We start from the raw sequence: 16990 nt of genomic DNA on the forward strand, positions 1-16990 counted from the left end.
CGTGTCCACCGTTGCGACGTGCGACGACGGCGCGGCGCAGGGCGGTAAACAAGATGGCGGCGGCGTGTCGGTCTAGGAAAGGGGAGGCGGCTCACGGCGTCCGCGAGTGAGGCGCGAGTCGCCGAGGGCGGCGCCGGCGTGGAGTTGTCTCTCGCGGGCAGCATCTTTCTGCCTGGAGTTCGATTCCCCCCTCGCCGCTCCGGCCTCCTGCCTGTCGCGCGGCGGCTAGGCGGCGAGGGGGACGCGCCGCCTGGGGTGGTTTTTTTCCCCCCTCGGTCCCCGGAAGATTTCCTGTCCGGATTTCGTGTCCGCGACTTGCGGGTGTCCCGGTGTCCCGCGTCCGGGTGGAGTCTGCGCCCCGAGAAGTCGTAGAACTAAGGGGCCGCGCGCGGCTTCGGCGCGGGCCGGACATGGACGGCGCGGACCGGCCTCGACGCGGCCGCCTGGGCCCCTGAGCGCGGGGCCCAAGTGGCGAACATGACCTAGCGGCCCGCGCGCCGCGACGGCGGACCGTCGCCTCCGTCGGAAGCAGCGTCCCCGGGGACCCGAATTGGGGGGACGCGAGGGTTGGGGGGGCTCATTGCTTTTTTTTTTTTCATTCTTATTTTCATTTTTTTTCTCCCTGAGCACCTAGAAGAAAAGGGGAAAATCAAAAGTGAAGAATTGGCGCCCAGGAAGCGGACGTGGACCCGGTTGTGGGGACCGGGAGAGTTGTGGAGGTCGTTCCTGTTTTTCCCCGTTCCTTTTTTCCCCTTCTTGGAACATTTGGAAGAAGCGGGTGGGGGGGGGGGAATTCGAACTTGAAAAGAATTGGCGCTCCCGAAGGGGACGAGGACAAAGAGTGGGCCAGGATGGACGTGGCGGACCCCGAGCCGTTGGGCCTTTTCTCCGAGGGCGAGCTGATGTCGGTGGGCATGGACACCTTCATCCACCGCATCGACTCCACCGAGGTAATCTACCAGCCGCGCCGCAAACGCGCCAAGCTCATCGGCAAGTACCTGATGGGGGACCTGCTCGGGGAGGGCTCGTACGGCAAGGTGAAGGAGGTGCTGGACTCCGAGACCTTATGCCGCAGGGCGGTCAAGATCCTCAAGAAGAAAAAGCTGCGCAGGATCCCCAATGGAGAGGCCAACGTCAAGAAGTAGGTGCCAAGGGCCTGGGGCCGACGCGGGCGCTGCCTTGAGCTCCTTGGGCAGCCCTTCCTCCTACTTTCTGGCTCTTCTCTTTCCTCTAACCGTTTTCTCTTCTCATTTCCTTCCTCCTTTTTCATCTCTTTCCTTTTACTGCCTTATCTACCCCATCTATCCCTGAGCGTCACCTCGTGGGGTCTGTATGTTAGGGCAGCCTGCAGGACTGTCCTAGCAGGAGGTCGTGCAGCCAACTGCGCCTCCAGCCCCCCTCTTTGGGCCAGGTCCTGGCGCAAGTCGCGCCTGGCTTCTTTGGCGGGCGTTGCCAGGCGGGTGGCTAGTTTGTTTACGCAGCTAGAGGGAACCGGTGGGGCCAAAAATAATGGTGAAGGGGGTGGGGGGGGTAGCCGGCCAGTGCTTGCGCAGGTCCCTGCGGTGTCGTGCGCGTAGTTGGCGTCGTTGGCCCGTGGGGACTCTTTATCGCCTGCTAGGCTTGGCGGAACTTGGAAAACTTCACCTACCGGCTTCCAAGAAGGGGCCTTATCTTTGGGACCAGCACTGGCCACACTCTGCCTAACTGACCTTGCCTCTGGTCCTGTCCCAGGAAAGGCTGGCAGCTTCTTGTTTTTGCCAGCTGGGCACTGCTTTGAGTGGTACGTACAGGAAAGGAAGGTGGACAGATATCCAGGATCAGATGTGTGGACCCAGGGGTGGAGCAGGGCAGGCTGGTGGCCTAGGCTCCTCTCAGGACCTCCTTGGCCTTTTTTGTAGGAGTGGTCTTAGGTCAGTCTTGCACTGGGGAACCTGGGCACCCAGCATCAGGTGTTCCTTCAGAGGCCTGAGCTTGGAAATTCCTGGCTTGAAATCATTGTCTCAAGGTGGAGGTGCCAGAGGTTGCTCACCTCCAGGTGGTGTCTGCTGGTCTCCAAGGCAAGTGGCTTCCTTTGGCTTCAGGGTAATGGTTCTTGGAAGCCCACCATGTCTGGGAGGCTGCCCAGGCCTGCATCCTGGCTTGGGTCAGCTGCAGTCCTTGTAACACATGGCAAGCCTGTGTGCTCTCTCTGCCTGTGACAGAGGGCCCCAGAGCTCTGTCTGCGACTTCCTAGCCCTCACCTGCTGCTTTAGGCTTCCTGCCATCTCAACACCCAGGTTGGGGTGTGGCTTGCAGAGCCAGGCAGGTTCAGCTGAGAGAGATTGGTCCCTAGATCCTGAAGTAAACCCCCCCCCCCATGAATTAGTGATGCTGGACACAGTCAACACTGGAGGTCATCAGGACTGGGGAGCTCCTACACACTAGGGTGATATAAGGAGCCTGCACGGTTCCTCAAGACAGGAGTTGGTCTGGGCAAGTAGACACATGCCTCTCATTGCAGTGCTGGAGAGACTGAGGAAGGAGGATTGCTTCTGTTTCTAGACCAGCTAGGAGTGCATGGGAAAACCTGGTTTTATAAGGGAAACTGGTTGGTAGGGTGAAGGCCCCAGGACCCACAAGGTGAAAGCAGACTCAGTTCTCACAAGTTTGCTCTGACTTCCATGTGTATGCTGTGGCACATGTATATACACACACAAGATAAAAACCAGGAGGAGAAACTGAGGCAAAAGCTGCAGACTGACACACTGCCCTGCAGTAAGGTGCTTGACTGGCAGGATACAAAGCCAGGTATCTCCATGGGAGTGCTGGTGTTCCCCACTTCCTGAGTGGCTCCTGCAGGGCAAAGCCTAGGGCTGCTGCACCTGCTTGTGTGATCCCCACTCAGCCACAGCCTGGAAGGGGCAGCTTGGCGGGCAACAGCTGGTGCGGGCAGAAAGGCTCCTTTGTCTGCAGGGGCTTAATAGACTGCACTCCTGTTGTCTCTCTCACGGTGAAGTGTCTGGAACCTTCCAGGCAAGCCTCTGGGGTCCTGTCCTCCAGTCTGCACACAGAGCTTTCTCCTTCCAGTACCATACTGTGGATGCATGCCAGGGCGTCAGGTAGTGTAGTGCCTCCGTTCCTGGCAAGGCTGCAGAGACCTGTGCCCTTGGCTCCTGTCATCCCCACTGTGAGAAGTCGCAATAATTTTTTTTAATTTTTATTTTTTTTAACGTACATTGCTGTTTTGCCTGCATGTGCATCTGTGTCAGATCCCCTGGAACAGGACTTAGAGATAGTTATGAGCTGTTATGTTAAATTGAACCCAGGTCCTCTGGAAGACTAGCCAAGTACTTTTGGCTACTGATCCATCTCTGTAGCCTCAAGTAGCATGATCTTAGTACCAGCTGATAGGAGAGTTGAGGAAGTTGCTGGTGACCTGCTGCTAGCTCTATGGCTCTATGGCTTTGAAGCCCCCCACCCCTCAAGTGTACTGTGGTTGTCCTGCTCTGCCTTACCTGTGGGGCTTTGTGTGGTTAAAACCCCATGTAAACCCCCTGGGTGCATGGGCCTTGTTGCCACTTGCTTGTGCATAGATATACTTTGAGATGAGACAGGTTGATAAAGCCAACCCAGAATACGGTGGGGATGAGGCTCTTCCATTTCCATGTTGTCTGTATGGTGTAGTGGAAGGCATGGATCTCTCTCCAGCTGATGCCCTCACCACCAGGAGAATGCCTCTGTATGCTTGCTTTTTGTTGGTGTTTTGTTTTCTTGTATTGTGTTTCCCCCATCTAGCCCTGGGTGTCCTGGAACTCACTTTTAGACCAAGTTGGCCTCGAACTCAGAAATCCGCCTGCCTCTGCCTCCCGGGTGCTGGGATTAAAGGCGTGCACTACCACTGCCTGGTAACATTCTTTTTTTTTTAAGATTTACTTATTTACTTTATGTATATGTGTACACTGTAGCTGTACAGAAAGTTGTGAGCCATCATGTGGTTGCTGGGAATTGAATTTAGGACCTCTGCTTGCTCTGATTGTCCCTGCTTGCTCTGGCCCAAAGTTTTGTTTTGTTTTGTTGTTTTTTGTTTTTGTTTTGTTTTGTTGTTTTTTTCGAGACAGACTTTTTGTGTAGCCCTGGCTGTCCTGGAATTCACTTTGTAGACCAGGCTGTCCTCAAACTCAGAAATCTGCCTGCCTCTGCTGGGATTAAAGGCATGTACCACCACTGCCTGGCTCATTTGGTTGCTCTTTGCTAGTTGCAGGTCATGAGTGGTCAGCTGTGCCTGTGCTCTCTGAGTCCACTAGGTGGGGGCTCCTGCTTGTCCTTGCTCTTGACCCTCTTTCCTAGTTCCCCTTGCTTGCCCTGTAGGCAAGTGGTTAGGGCTGAAGGCCGTGCAGCCGAAAGCTGGGTCCTGGCAGTGTGGACCATGCCTAGTTGAGTTGCCTGTCCTTTGCAACTTGTCTGGCCACCATCTCTTTTGGGGATAGGGAGCACCTGCCTGGGCAGAGTGGCTTGTGCTGGATGGTCACTGGCCACTTAAAAGACAGGGCAGACAGTGTGTTCAGCTGTTGGGTGTCACCACCCTGTCCAGATCTGCACCTGTCTGCGTTGCTGGGGCCATGGGAAATGCTGGCAGCTCTCCAGGGACAACTGGAGGCCATACCATGGTGACTGGCAGGCTGTGTGATGTGGATGGTGAATAGTTAGGACATTAGCGAGGTGTAGGAAACACCCTGGACTTTGTTGGGTTTTCAGCCCTCAGATCACAAAACATCCAAAGCAGCCTTGATGAGCTGCTCTTGCTACCTCCCTGCCTGCCTGCCTGCCTGCCTGCCTGCTCCTGCTGTGAGGCCACCCTGTGTGCCCACACCCTGAGTGCCCACACCTATGCTATAGCCTCATGTGGCTTACTTTGTTGTGCCTGTGGCATCTAGAGATCATCCTCAGGTGTCACCTCTCAGTGCCCAGCACTTCCTTTCATACTGATAGGAACCTGGAACCTGTGACTAGATGAAGTGACAGGGCTCACCGGTATACACCACCACAGTCGGATATTTATGGGTATTGGGAGATCAAACTCAGATTCTCTGGCTTGCTTGTCAAGATTTACTGTCTCCCCAGTCCACTGTTAGCTGGTTTCTTTGGCAGGGAATTGATGCTTCCACAAGGGAACCATGTTGGTCCACAGACTCAGTACGGGGTAGCCAGCGCACTGGAATGACAGGATGGAGTATCTGCTGTGCGGGCAGAATTCAGGACTCTGCATCAGGCATGGGTCACACTTTTACTTTCCCAGTGCCAGACCCTGTCACTGAGCTCTGCTTCCTAAGAACTGAGTTGGGAGTGTCCCCTCTCTTAAGTTTAGAGTCTGCTTAGGATGTGGGATGTCTGTTTTATTTTATTTATATGAGTACACTAGCTATCTTCAGACACACCAGAAAAAAGAGGGCATCAGATCCCATTACAGATGGTTGTGAGCCACCATGTGGTTGCTGGGAATTAAACTCAGGACCTCTGGAAGAGCAGTCAGTGCTCTTAACCACTGAACCATCTCTCCAGCCCCTCACCTGCTTTTCTTAGTTACCTAAAAGAAATCCTGAACACAGGAGGATGGCAAAAAGCCCTGAAGCCAGGTGGTTGGGGTCCTTCCTGGGTCTGAACCTGCCCGGGCGCTTAGGCTCCCTGATGCCCTCAAGTACTTTCCTGTGGGTGAGAGTTGGATGCTGGAGGCTTCAGTAAGGTGGTTTTGTTTGTTTGTTTTTATGAAAACTTTATGAGTGTTTTGCCTGTATATTGTACTCCAAATGTACCTGGGTAACCAGAAGAGGGCATCAGATCTCCTGAAACTAGAGTTCTGGGTAGTTGTGAGCCATTGTATGAGTGCTGGGAATTGAACCAGGGTCATCATCAGCCCAGGTTAGCCTCAAACTCATAATCCCCCTGCTTTAGCCTCCTGGGTTTTGGGTTGCAGATACATAGCACCATGTCCAGTCATGAGGATGCTGTGCTACTGTCTCATCCACTTGTCTTCTTGCTGTCACCTAGCACCTGACTGAGGCCACTGAGGAAGGAAGCGATTGCAGGCAGAGTTCCTCCCTGTGGGGGAGGTACCTAATGACGAACATGTCACAGCATATCTGCAGGCAGGAGGCAGACTCCTCCTCAATCCTTTTTTTGGGGTAGGACTTTGTCCTTGCTCAGTCTAATCTGGAGACTCCCTCAGACTTGGCCAGTGTCTATAGAGTTGATCACTATTAACCACCACAACATCTGCTGTGTAACTTCTGGGGAGATGCTACGCACTGCCTGTTCACCCCAGGTAGGGAGCCCACGGCTGACCAGAGTATGGATACCACCGAGGTCTAGTGTGGTGAACCAGTGAGGTTTATTGGGGTTATTATTAGAGGAGCAGAGATGGCTGAATCCCCAAGGCCCTCCCCAGCATGGGCGACGGCTCTCAAATCTGGGAACCTAGACCACTGCAGAGCCTGTAGGCAGTGTGGCAGGCTGGAGAGTGTCCTTCAGGGTGGCTCTGTTCTAATTCTCTTCCAGGAAGGCTGCTGATGTCAGAGCTGTCTATGCAGTTCAGCCCCCCAGCCTTCGTTGCATTACTCTAGGGGGGAGGAGTGTAGTGACATTTTTAAGAATTCTGGAATTTTGGTTTCCTTAAAAAAAACACAGAAATGAGCCAGGCAGTGGTGGCACACGCCTTTAATCCCAGCGCTCGGGAGGCAGAGGCAGGCGGATTTCTGAGTTCGAGGCCAGCCTGTGGTCTACAGAGTGAGTTCCAGGACAGCCAGGGCTACACAGAGAAACCTTGTCTCAAAAAAAAAAAAAAAAAACAAAAAAACAAAAAAACCAAACAAACAAACCACACAGACATATAAGAATGTGCTTTTATTTTAATCCCAGGTGTGGGATGCGGGGCTGCTTCGAACTGTCCCCAGCAGCTATGATTTGCCTCGTGCTCTAGCAGAGGTGTGGTTTTGCCAGCTGCAGTTCTTTTCTGAGATTGTGTGACATTTGGAGTTCTGGGAATTTTCATCGGGTACATAAAAGTGAGCCCCAACCCCTAGGCAAGGTTGGTGATGTAATTAGGGAGGTTGGTTGCGGTTTGGTTGAAGAAGAAACAGAAGGAAAGAAATTAGATTCTTGGAGTTTCCTGATTTCTCTCCTCTATTCTTTTTATCTGTTTGGTTTTTCTAGACAGGGTTTCTCTGTATAGCCCTGGCTGTCCTAGAACTCACTTTGTAGAACAGGCTGGCCTCGAACTCAGAAATCTGCCTGCCTCTGCCTCCTGAGTGCTAGAATTAAAGGCGTGTGCCACCACGCCCGGCTTTCACTTTATTTCTTTTTTGACATGGTTTCTCTATATGGTCCTTGCTGTCCTGGGACTCATTTTGTAGACCAGGCTAGCTTGAGCTCAAAGAGACCTGCCTGCCTCTGCCTTCTGAGTGGAGATTAAAGATGTGTGCCACCATGGCTGGCTCCAGGGCACAGCTGTCAGCTGACTCACTGTTCTCTCTACCTTGATTTTTTTCTTTATTGGCATGAGTATTGGCCTCTCTGTCATAGGGGTGTCAACTGTGTGGCTACTACCTCAGCTCCTACCTCCCTAGTAGACTTCAAGCCCTGCCTTTGACAGTCCTTGCTGTGCCGTGGGATGTCAGGATGGCAGCCTTAGTTTTTATAGTAACTGCCTGGAAGTCAGTGTGGAAGTGGGGGGCTGGTAGAGTCTGGGGTTTGGGTCATGCTGCATCTGAGCACTGGTCCAGGCATCTTAGAGTTGGTTTCCCAAGAACCCCAAGCCCAAGACACATCTGAGTGTGTATCTAGCTGTGCTGTTTCCCTCCCGTGGTGTGGCTCCTGGGGACAGAAAGTGAACTAGGGTTGAACTGGAAGTTCTCTTCCCAACACTTTGAGGAAGGATAATTGTGTCTGTCCCAATGCAGACCGTCTCCATAAGTGCTGTGTGTCTAGGCTGGGGGGAACTGTTGACCTTGGACCCAGGCCTGCTTCCACAGCCCAGAACATAGGGTGGATGCCCAGTGGGCTATGCTCAGGGAGACTTGTAGAGGAAAGGGGTCTGGAGTGGTGAAGGCAGGCCTGGGAGGGGCACTGTCCACCCAGCTGGGCTTTTGGGTGAGGGTGCAGACTAACCTTCAGGGTAGATGATGTTGCCCTCACCCATCCTGGCATGCCAACCTCACCCATCCTGGCGTGCCAGCCAGCCTCCTGGAGAAGTGCATAGTCAATCACCCTGTGAAGCCCCTGTGAGCTGCCCACCACAGCCATAGTCCTATGCCCCAGTGAATCCTCCTGTCTCTGGAGTCACTTGTTCTGGACATCTGCTATCACGGAGGCCCACATTGTGTGGCCTTTTTGTGTCAGGGTTTCTCACTGGGCCGAGATGTCCCTTGACAAGTGTCAGAGCCTTGTTCCTGTTCACACCTGTGTGATACTTTCCTTTGTTATGTAGGTGGGTCATGTAGTGCCTGTCAGTGTCTGTTAGGGTCAGTGCCTGCCCCTTTGGCTGCTGGGTGACTTCTGTGATAAGGCTGTGCATGTCTGGGAGCTCTTGATATTGGGGTGCTGGGCCATTGCCTGGGTATCAGACCTGAGCTAAGGGAAGCTTCTGGGATAGGCCACTGGCCCCATCAACTTGTCACACAGTGGCTCTCGTGTGGGACCAGCGCCTTCCTCGATGGTATCGTGGTGGCTGTTGCCAGTCTCAGGGCTGACCTTCAGCTCATCGGGGCAGTCCAGGGTTGTGAGGTGGGGCAGTGCTTGGGAGAAGCCCCGTGGCCCTCTTAGCCTAGCCCGAGGCACGTTAGGTGCTGGACTTGTGCCGCCTCCCATGGGGCTTTGCTTGTCCTGGTGGTCCTTCTCCACTATGGCCTGAAACCACCACAGCCCAGATGACTGTCCACTCCCTGGGATTGAGCCAGGTGTCACAGGCAAACAGGAGGCTCCACCAGAGATGAGCATGTGTGCCATGACTAGATGTAGGCTTCTCACAGCAGGCAGGGTCAGCTAAGCAATGTCCTCTGTTGCAGGGAGATCCAGCTGCTGCGGCGGCTGCGGCATCGGAATGTGATCCAGCTTGTGGACGTGCTGTACAATGAGGAGAAGCAGAAGATATATCCTGTGGGTGGAGTGGGCTGGGGTGGCCCCTGTGTTAGGGGCTGGAAGCCTTCTGCAAGGCCTCTGGCAGCAATAGTGCTACATGTCATCCTGTGGTGCCTGTCAGCTCATCAGGCAGGGGAGCAAGGCATGGGGCTTCCACCTGGTGCCAGCCTGTTCTGAGCAGTGTGGCTGGGACTGGGCATGGCCTCACAGGGACTTGGGGCCTATGTACATTGACAGGGCCCCGGCTGGTTCTAGAGGTTTCCATGCTGCCCCTTCCCAGAGGTAGAGGTTGCACAGCCTACGTTGCATCTGGGCAGTCCTGGGAGCATTCTGAGAACCCAGTGCCCTGCAGCCCCAACTCCTGGTACCCATCTCTCCCTGTGGCTAGTACACCAGCTGATTTCAGTCCTGTTGTAATCTATGCTGACTCCATGTGGTCCAAGTCACTGTGGTGGTCTTGTGGACCCTGTGAGTACTGATAGGGAGCGCAGAATGGCGGGAGAGCAGAGTGGTGGTGGTCTGTTGGCCCAGCGGGGCCCTCCAGACCACTGTTGCTAGGAGCAGGGCTCCTGGGCTTGGTGTGCTGCTTTCCTTAGCGCCCTACGTATATGGTGATGGAGTACTGCGTATGTGGCATGCAGGAGATGCTGGACAGTGTGCCGGAGAAGCGCTTCCCTGTGTGCCAAGCTCATGGGTGAGTGCCCTGCTGGGTGCAGGAGGAGCAGCCATTGTCAGGAAACCCAGGTGTTTCTGGGCCCCCAGTTTTTAACCCAGCCAATGTGCTTAGGGTTACCCTCTTGTTAGGCCCTGTGGTCCCGCTGCCCTGCAGAGCCATAGTGGGTCTGAGTCCTGTTCAGTGCTCCCAGGTTCAGCAGAATCACATCCCCTGGTTAGCAGAGAACAAAGGGAAGGGAAGGGAAGGAAGCAAGCCAGAGGGGAAACCTGGCTCCCTGGGCCTGGGCAGCAGTGACTGCCAGTTGCCCTGTGTAATTTTAGTGGCCCAGCCTTCTGACTCTCAGGTCTGTTTGCCTGAGCCCTAAACATCTATCACCTTGTAGGCCAGGTCTCATGAGTCTCCCAAACTTCATATCAGACTTATGTAGGTACCATGGTATGGGCTGAGACACTGTGGGGCCTGAGCCAGTCCCACCCATTCAGGTACTTCCGCCAGCTGATTGACGGCCTGGAATACCTACACAGCCAGGGCATTGTTCACAAGGACATCAAGCCGGGCAACCTGCTACTCACCACCAATGGCACACTCAAGATCTCCGACCTCGGTGTTGCCGAGGTAGGCACCATGTGCAGGGATCATGGGCCGCTTCTCCTGAGCTGCCCTGACTCTCACTGCCCTGCAGGCCCTGCACCCTTTCGCTGTGGATGACACCTGCCGGACAAGCCAGGGCTCCCCGGCCTTCCAGCCTCCTGAGATTGCCAATGGACTGGACACCTTTTCAGGTTTCAAGGTGGACATCTGGTCAGCTGGGGTCACACTGTAAGTGTCTTGTGTGTACCCTGTAGCAGATGGGGGGCTGTGGGTTTTCCCTAGTGTTCTTGGGCCTTTTTGCCCACAGTGTGTGGCTAGCAGGTTGGACATTCCAGGTCTGTGGGTGTGGTTCCTCACCCTACCCCACCCCACTCCACAGGGTTTTGCTTGCACACAGATGTAGGTGCCATGACTGCACATCTACCAGTTAACATGTGTCCTGTCTGGGAGTTGGGGCACCTGTCCTCTGGTCTCCAGTGTGGCCAGCACTGACACTCTTTTCCTATGTGAAGTTACAACATCACCACGGGCCTGTACCCATTTGAGGGGGACAATATCTACAAGCTCTTTGAGAACATTGGGAGAGGAGACTTCACCATCCCTTGTGACTGCGGCCCACCACTCTCTGACCTACTCCGAGGTGGGCATCTCTAAATCACCCAAATGTTAGGACAGCAAGGGACAGAGCCCCTGGTCTGGAGGGGTTCTGACCTTACTGTCAGGACAGCCTTTGTCCGCCAGGATGGGAGGTTTCTGAGATTGCTTCCCCCCATCTGGGGCCGGGGTGGGTGGGTGGGGTCTCAGTGCTATGGGGCCTAGGAAGGCCAAGGGGATGGATGCTGTAGTGGTGCTGTAGCACAAAGCAGGCACCTGCTACACTCACTTATCTCTTCTGTCCTACAGGGATGTTGGAGTATGAGCCGGCCAAGAGGTTCTCCATCCGACAGATTAGGCAGCACAGGTGAGCATGGCCGGCCTGTCTCAGCCTGCTGGGGGTCTGAGCTGAGAACATGGTCTCAGAGGTGCTAGGTCATCACAGGAGTAAGGATCAGTGTGCTGTGTGTATTGATGTCTGGGAAGGCTGTGTGTGAACTTGGGGTGTGACAGGGGTGCCCAATGCAGGCCTCCCTACCTTTATCATTTTGTTCAGGAGTGCAGGCGTTATGTGGCCTGAGAAGCTGTAGATTTCAGGGCCTAGAATTAGAGACGGATCCTCCCATGGTGGGGAGGGAGGAGTAGATGGGGAAGTGTCACTTTGGATCCCAGCTGTTCCTTGGCCATCTGGACATGGAAATGTGTCTAGGGAGGCCAACAGGAAGCGTGAGGCATGGTGTCTTTCCTCACCTGAGGCTAAGAGCCTTCTGGGTAACAGTGGAGCCTCTGTCCTCCCTTTGTTTATTTACCAGCTGGTCAGAGCCTTTGGGTCCAGGCTTCTCTGTCCTCTTCTCCCTTCATGCTAGACTGAGACTGGCTCAGCTGGGTGTCCCCCAGTGAGGGCTTCTAGCCTATCCGTGTTCAAGGCGGGTGGGACTATAGGTGCAGGGACCTGATTGCCCACCCTAGTCCAAGGCGCTGTGGCTGTCATCAGTGGGTGGTGGTTTGTGCCAGTGCTATGGGTGTTAGGCTACCTCAAGCCTGTAGCCGGAGCACTAAGGCCTCGTCTTATGTAAGGACAGCCATGGTGTGGGCTTTGGTGGGTATTGGCCAGCCGTGGTCACAGTGCCTGGCACCTGATGTCTGTGCTGCACTTGGCCTTCTTTAGCTGGTTCCGGAAGAAACACCCTCTGGCTGAGGCGCTCGTACCTATCCCACCAAGCCCAGACACTAAGGACCGCTGGCGCAGTATGACTGTAGTGCCCTACCTGGAGGACCTGCATGGCCGTGCGGAGGAGGAGGAGGAGGAAGACTTGTTTGACATTGAGGACGGCATTATCTACACCCAGGACTTCACAGTGCCTGGTAAGCTGGCTTGGCGCAGCTCCTACTGGAGCTGGTGACTTTGTGCACTCTGGGGCTGGTCCCCTTCCCAAGTCTCCAGCCAGCTAACATGAGCCACCAGGACTGCCAAAGCCATCCTGGTGGCTGTGGCATTTCACTCTGGGCTAGATGAAGGGCTCCCTGGCTGCATCTAGCAGGAGGAGGGGAACCCTGGAGGGCAGTGGGTAGGGGCCCTGAGACAGCCACCTGAGGGAGGGTCCAGTGGCCCTCGGTCCTGGCCATGCCTGACCTTATATCGCCTTCTTCCCCAGGTGTCGAGGAGGCGGCCGAGGCAGGGCTTAGCGAGGATGCATGCGACACATGCATGTGGAAGAGCCAGGGCGCAGGCCTTCCTGGAGAGGAGCCCGAGGAGGGGTTTGGGGCTTTAGTGTAGCTCCCTGTCTGCTGCCCCACCCATGTCCTCCATAAAGCTTTGTCCACTGTGTCTGCAGGTGGATGCTTGCCGCGACTTCCCTCCTGTCACTACCCTGACAGGCTCCCCACCAGGGTTTCAGAGAACATGCCTGGGTCCAAGGCCTGAGCTAGGTCCTCAGTGCCAGGGTGGCCACCAGCCAGGGGCTCTTGGGGCCTTTGTTCCTGTGGCCTGCATGCCAGTCCCACTTAGCTCCTGGCCTTTCAAATAGCTTTGGTGGGAGGGTAAGGACCTTGGGCTACTGTGTCTCCTGTAGCAATTGAGAGTTCTAATAGCAGTGCCCGCTGGGTGCCAGGTGGAATCCACAAGGACAGGTATACACCTGATGTCCAGTATGGGCCTTGGCCACAGCCCTTTCTAAGGTTTAAAGCATCCCTATGTGGGAATAGTGTCTTCTACTCTGTCACGTGGAGCCCTTGTCTAGACTGTCCCACAGGCTGGGCTCCTGGCTGAGAGCTGGTTTCTCTGCTGGGGAGAAGATGTACTTAGGTGCTGGTTGCATGAGGGACCCTTAAGGCTGCTGTGGTTTGAAGGAAGGCAAGGGTCTGGGGACACTGGTTGGCCATGGAGCCCATTTGTCAAATGGGGTAGTGTTGCACAGAGTGAAGTGACCGTGCTCTGAGGATAGCCTGATCCCTCTGTACTTGGCATGAGGGTCGGACTCTGCAGCAACAGGACAGGGGCTTTCTACTCAGTGCCTTGTGTGGAGGAGGGGACAGATGCTTTCTCAGAGTCCACCTGACCTCAAGCCTCAGTCCCATGCAGAGTGAGCCAGAGTGGGTGCTGCTAGTGTGGCCAAGTCAGAGGGTTTGGGAGAGAAATTCTGGATCCAGGAGCGTGGGCAGTGGGCTGTGTGCTGGGTTCCACAGCCGCATTGCCAAGCACTGGACTGTGGAGTTACATGTAGACACTGACCTCTGGAGCCTGGGAAGCTTCAGGAGAGGCCATCTTTTGTCCCACTGCGAGGGCAGGCCAACAGAGCAAGCTGGTCTGCAGCCCTCAGCTGGATGATCTCCTTCCCGGTGCTCATCGCAGCTAGTAGCTCCCAGGCCGAATGCTTCATCTCCTTGTGCCTGTACTGAGGGTCTAGAGCCTCTCCCTTGGAGAGCTCTGTGAGCTGGTGCTGGGCTGCCCAGGCTAGACAGGCAGGTGAGCGTGGGCATGCTGCAGGAGGGCCAGGGCATAGCACTGTGAAGGCAGTGGGCCTGCTTGCCTTTGGAGCTACTGAGGGGTGGGTGGCACCAGAGGCTAGAGCACCTCCGACCAGCCTCTGTCACAGTTGGGGCTGGCTGGGCCCTGGGGCTTTGAGCTACCTGCCCCTTGGCTCAAGCTATGCTTGCCATCTTCCCGTAGGACAGGTCCTGGAAGAGGAAGTGGGTCAGAATGGACAGAGCCACAGTTTGCCCAAGGCTGTTTGTGTGAATGGCACAGAGCCCCAGCTCAGCAGCAAGGTGAAGCCAGAAGGCCGACCTGGCACCGCCAACCCTGCGCGCAAGGTGTGCTCCAGCAACAAGATCCGCCGGCTCTCGGCCTGCAAGCAGCAGTGACTGAGGCCTACAGGTGGGCATGGGCCTGGGTCCAGCCATCCCTGGTGTTCACAGTGGGTGTCTGCTGGGCTCCTAGCTCCTTCCCGTAGGGCAGTGCTGCAAGGGGGAAGGTCTGGTGGTTGAGGTGGTACTAAGTGACCACCCATTCTACCAACAGTGTGTCATCAGGATCTCTGGGCAGGTGTCCCTGCAAGGCTGGGTTTTCCAGGCCTGCCTGTCCACTCACTTCGGGACGTTGGAGCCGAGGGCGGACCTGCTGCCCCAGAAGCACTTTATGTCGAGACCACTGGCCGGCCTTGCCTGCATGCCGCCCTGCGAGCCTCGCTGTCTTTGGGTTGGTTTCTTTTTTTTTAATAAAACAGGTGGATTTGAGCTATGGCTATGAGGGTGTTTGGAAATATGGAGCAGGCGGGGCACAGGGTGGCCTGCAGAGAAAACCCAGAGCAAACAAATATGCAGAGACATTTATGATTAACCAGACAACACGACCAACCACAGAGGGCGCAGGGCAGGGAGTGGGCAGGCACTCACAGCGAGTCTGCCCTATCTTTTGGCAATAAATAAAGCTTGGGAAACTTGAAGCTGCCACCTGGGCTGTTCTGTCCGTTGTGTCCAAAGCCCAAGGCTCTCGGGGAGGAATGAGACGGGGAGCCTGTGCACATGCAGAGAGCAGGCGCGGTCGGTTATTGCTCAGAGAGGAAAGGTAGAGCGCATACCATGGACAGGGTAAATCAACTCAGAATATGGGGCGGCGAGCTCCTCTCTGATCCTCAGTGCCCCACAGTCACTTCACCTCCAGTAGGTTCGCTCACACAGTGGCAGGCAGTGTTACTGCCTGCCAGTGCTCACGAGTGGAGGGTCAGCTGATCCTGGAGGGAGGCTGCACATGCACCTCAGAACCTGCTCCACCAGCATCTGTGGCCAGAGGCTGGGTGCTGGGGTCAACCATATATGGACCGGAGAGTCCAGTCTCGTCATCCTCCCTGCAGTTGAGCCTGGGTCCTGGAGCCTCTTGCTTCCGGAGGCCACTGCGCTAAGTGCCCAGGGGACACTATATGTGCACACTTGGGATTTGGGGGCCGTGTACCCATGCACGGCCACCTCAGGTTGCTCCCGCTGTTGCCACCATTCCCACAGCAGCCCCATGTGCTGCCGGAGAAGCAGCAGAGAGGCAGGTCCAGTACAGAGCTTAGGCCGGGCTGTGGTCAGGGGATGTAGGGGCAGCAGCAGCGACAATCAGCACCTGGGATGAGGCAACTGGCTCAGCAAGACGGGGAGAGAAGAGTCTCTCGTCGAGGCTGGCTGCTAGCTTGTCTAGCAGGGCCCCGGCGGGCTCAACGCACAACCCAGAGCCTGGGCAACCACCGCCTCCACCGCCAGGCTCCTCCTCGATGACAGGAATGGATGGGTCATCACCCGTGATGGGCAGCGCACGGCCTTCAGGAGGACAATCAACGCTGTCCCCACGGCGTAATGGCGCACGTGTAGGGCGGGCCACTCCAGGGGGCGTGGCTGCACGTGCACCACCGGGGTCGCTGTGCTGCCGTCCTCTCTGTTGCCATTGCTTCCGCGCATGAGTGTGAGGATGTGCACGTGTGCGGTGACGCGGTGCATCGTCAAAATGAGGGTCATGGCGCAGGAACTCATGGAAAAGAGCGTCCGTCTTCTCGTCGATGCTGTAATCGCGGCGCGGCCTGCGTGGCCAGGCTCGCGGGCTGCGGGGAGGACTGCGGGCTGGAGCAGGAAGTTCTGAAACTTCGTCGCCTGCTCCGCGCCCCTCGATGCTCGCATAGCCACTGTCCATCTGTAGCAGGCGGCGGGCTTCGCCGTCCTTAGGCCTCAAAGCAGGTGGAGACTCCGGAGGGGGTGGGAAGGCGGGTGCTGCCCCTCCACCTCCGGAACCCGAGCCCGAGCTATCGCCGCTGCGCACTGAGTCGCGGTCATTGCCGCTGCTGCTGTGGTCCGATGCAGTGGCTGCATGGAGCTCGAGCGAAGCACGAAGGCTCCACAGGTCACGGTAGCTGCACTGTGCATGCTCGGCGTCCTGCTCTTGCTGCGGGTCCTGCTGCTGCGCATGCTCGGGCCCCAAACTGATGCCATGCTCCGGAGGAGTCTCAGGGCTCGCTCCTCCCGCCGCCTCTGCTGCCTCTAGCCTGCAAGGCCAGGCCCATGTGGTCAGAGCCTGCAGGCATTGCCCTGCCCTGCCGGCCACATGTTTGTGCTTTAGGGACTATGGACACGGAGGGTCTCCCATGGGGTCTGGGCCACTCCTAAGTAACTCTTGATTTGCAAGGGTACCAAGAGAATGGACCTGAAACAGACTCCAAATCATCAGCCCCTTGTCCTAGGTTACTGCACCCACTGGTCAAGGGCTGATACAGCCAGGTGTGAATCAATGAAGCTAAGGGTCAGCCCCAAGTTTGCAAGGCCTCAGCCTGCATCCCAGTGGTTTTAGCATTTGGGAGTTTTGTTTTTGACTTGGAGGGAGGGAGGTTATTTCTGATTGCAGCTGTTAGCAAGGCCGCTCCTTGATTGGGGTCAGGCATACATCAGGAGTGCAGGTAGGCAGAAGGGATGCTGGCACCACTGAGGAGCCCTTCAGGCCTCGGAGCCTGCCACATATCGGCAAGGCCACAGGAGGCCCCAGCCCACTGCCCT

General features: G+C 56.0%; 2 protein-coding genes across 25 annotated transcripts in view; one reads left to right on the plus strand and one right to left on the minus strand.

Moving 5' to 3' along the window:
• Stk11 (serine/threonine kinase 11) lies at nt 1-14913 on the plus strand. 9 transcript variants are annotated; one of them, NR_126043.2, is made up of 11 exons: nt 29-1141; nt 9036-9119; nt 9713-9802; nt 10267-10399; nt 10467-10603; nt 10888-11015; nt 11279-11336; nt 12138-12334; nt 12625-13934; nt 14139-14345; nt 14490-14913. NR_126043.2 is itself a non-coding variant. In NM_011492.5 (10 exons), exons 1-9 carry the CDS (start codon nt 852-854, stop codon nt 14330-14332), a joined length of 1311 nt encoding a protein of 436 aa, NP_035622.1. In that variant the 5' UTR covers nt 29-851; the 3' UTR covers nt 14333-14345; nt 14490-14913. The 9 variants fall into 9 exon arrangements, 5 of the variants coding, with proteins under 5 accessions (XP_006513506.1, NP_035622.1, NP_001288783.1 ...); XR_003948637.1 differs by lacking the exon at nt 29-1141 and adding an exon at nt 1182-2057; XR_003948639.1 differs by lacking the exon at nt 12625-13934 and having other exon boundaries at nt 9-1141; nt 10755-11015.
• The window catches only part of Cbarp (calcium channel, voltage-dependent, beta subunit associated regulatory protein), a 9922-nt gene continuing 7599 nt past the window's right edge, over nt 14668-16990 (minus strand). For 9 of the 16 annotated variants that reach the window (XM_006512974.3, XM_006512970.3, XM_006512977.3 and 6 more), the window contains one exon: nt 14783-16485. In XM_006512974.3, coding sequence (XP_006513037.1) covers nt 15522-16485 — 964 coding nt within the window. In that variant the 3' untranslated portion in view covers nt 14783-15521. Of the gene's footprint in view, nt 16486-16990 lie in introns of all 16 variants that reach the window. The other 7 variants (XM_006512969.3, XM_006512965.3, XM_006512968.4 and 4 more) reach the window with 3 other exon arrangements.

The sequence above is a fragment of the Mus musculus genome, chromosome 10 (assembly GCF_000001635.26).
Source record: "Mus musculus strain C57BL/6J chromosome 10, GRCm38.p6 C57BL/6J".
NCBI classification, from domain to species: Eukaryota; Metazoa; Chordata; class Mammalia; order Rodentia; family Muridae; genus Mus; species Mus musculus.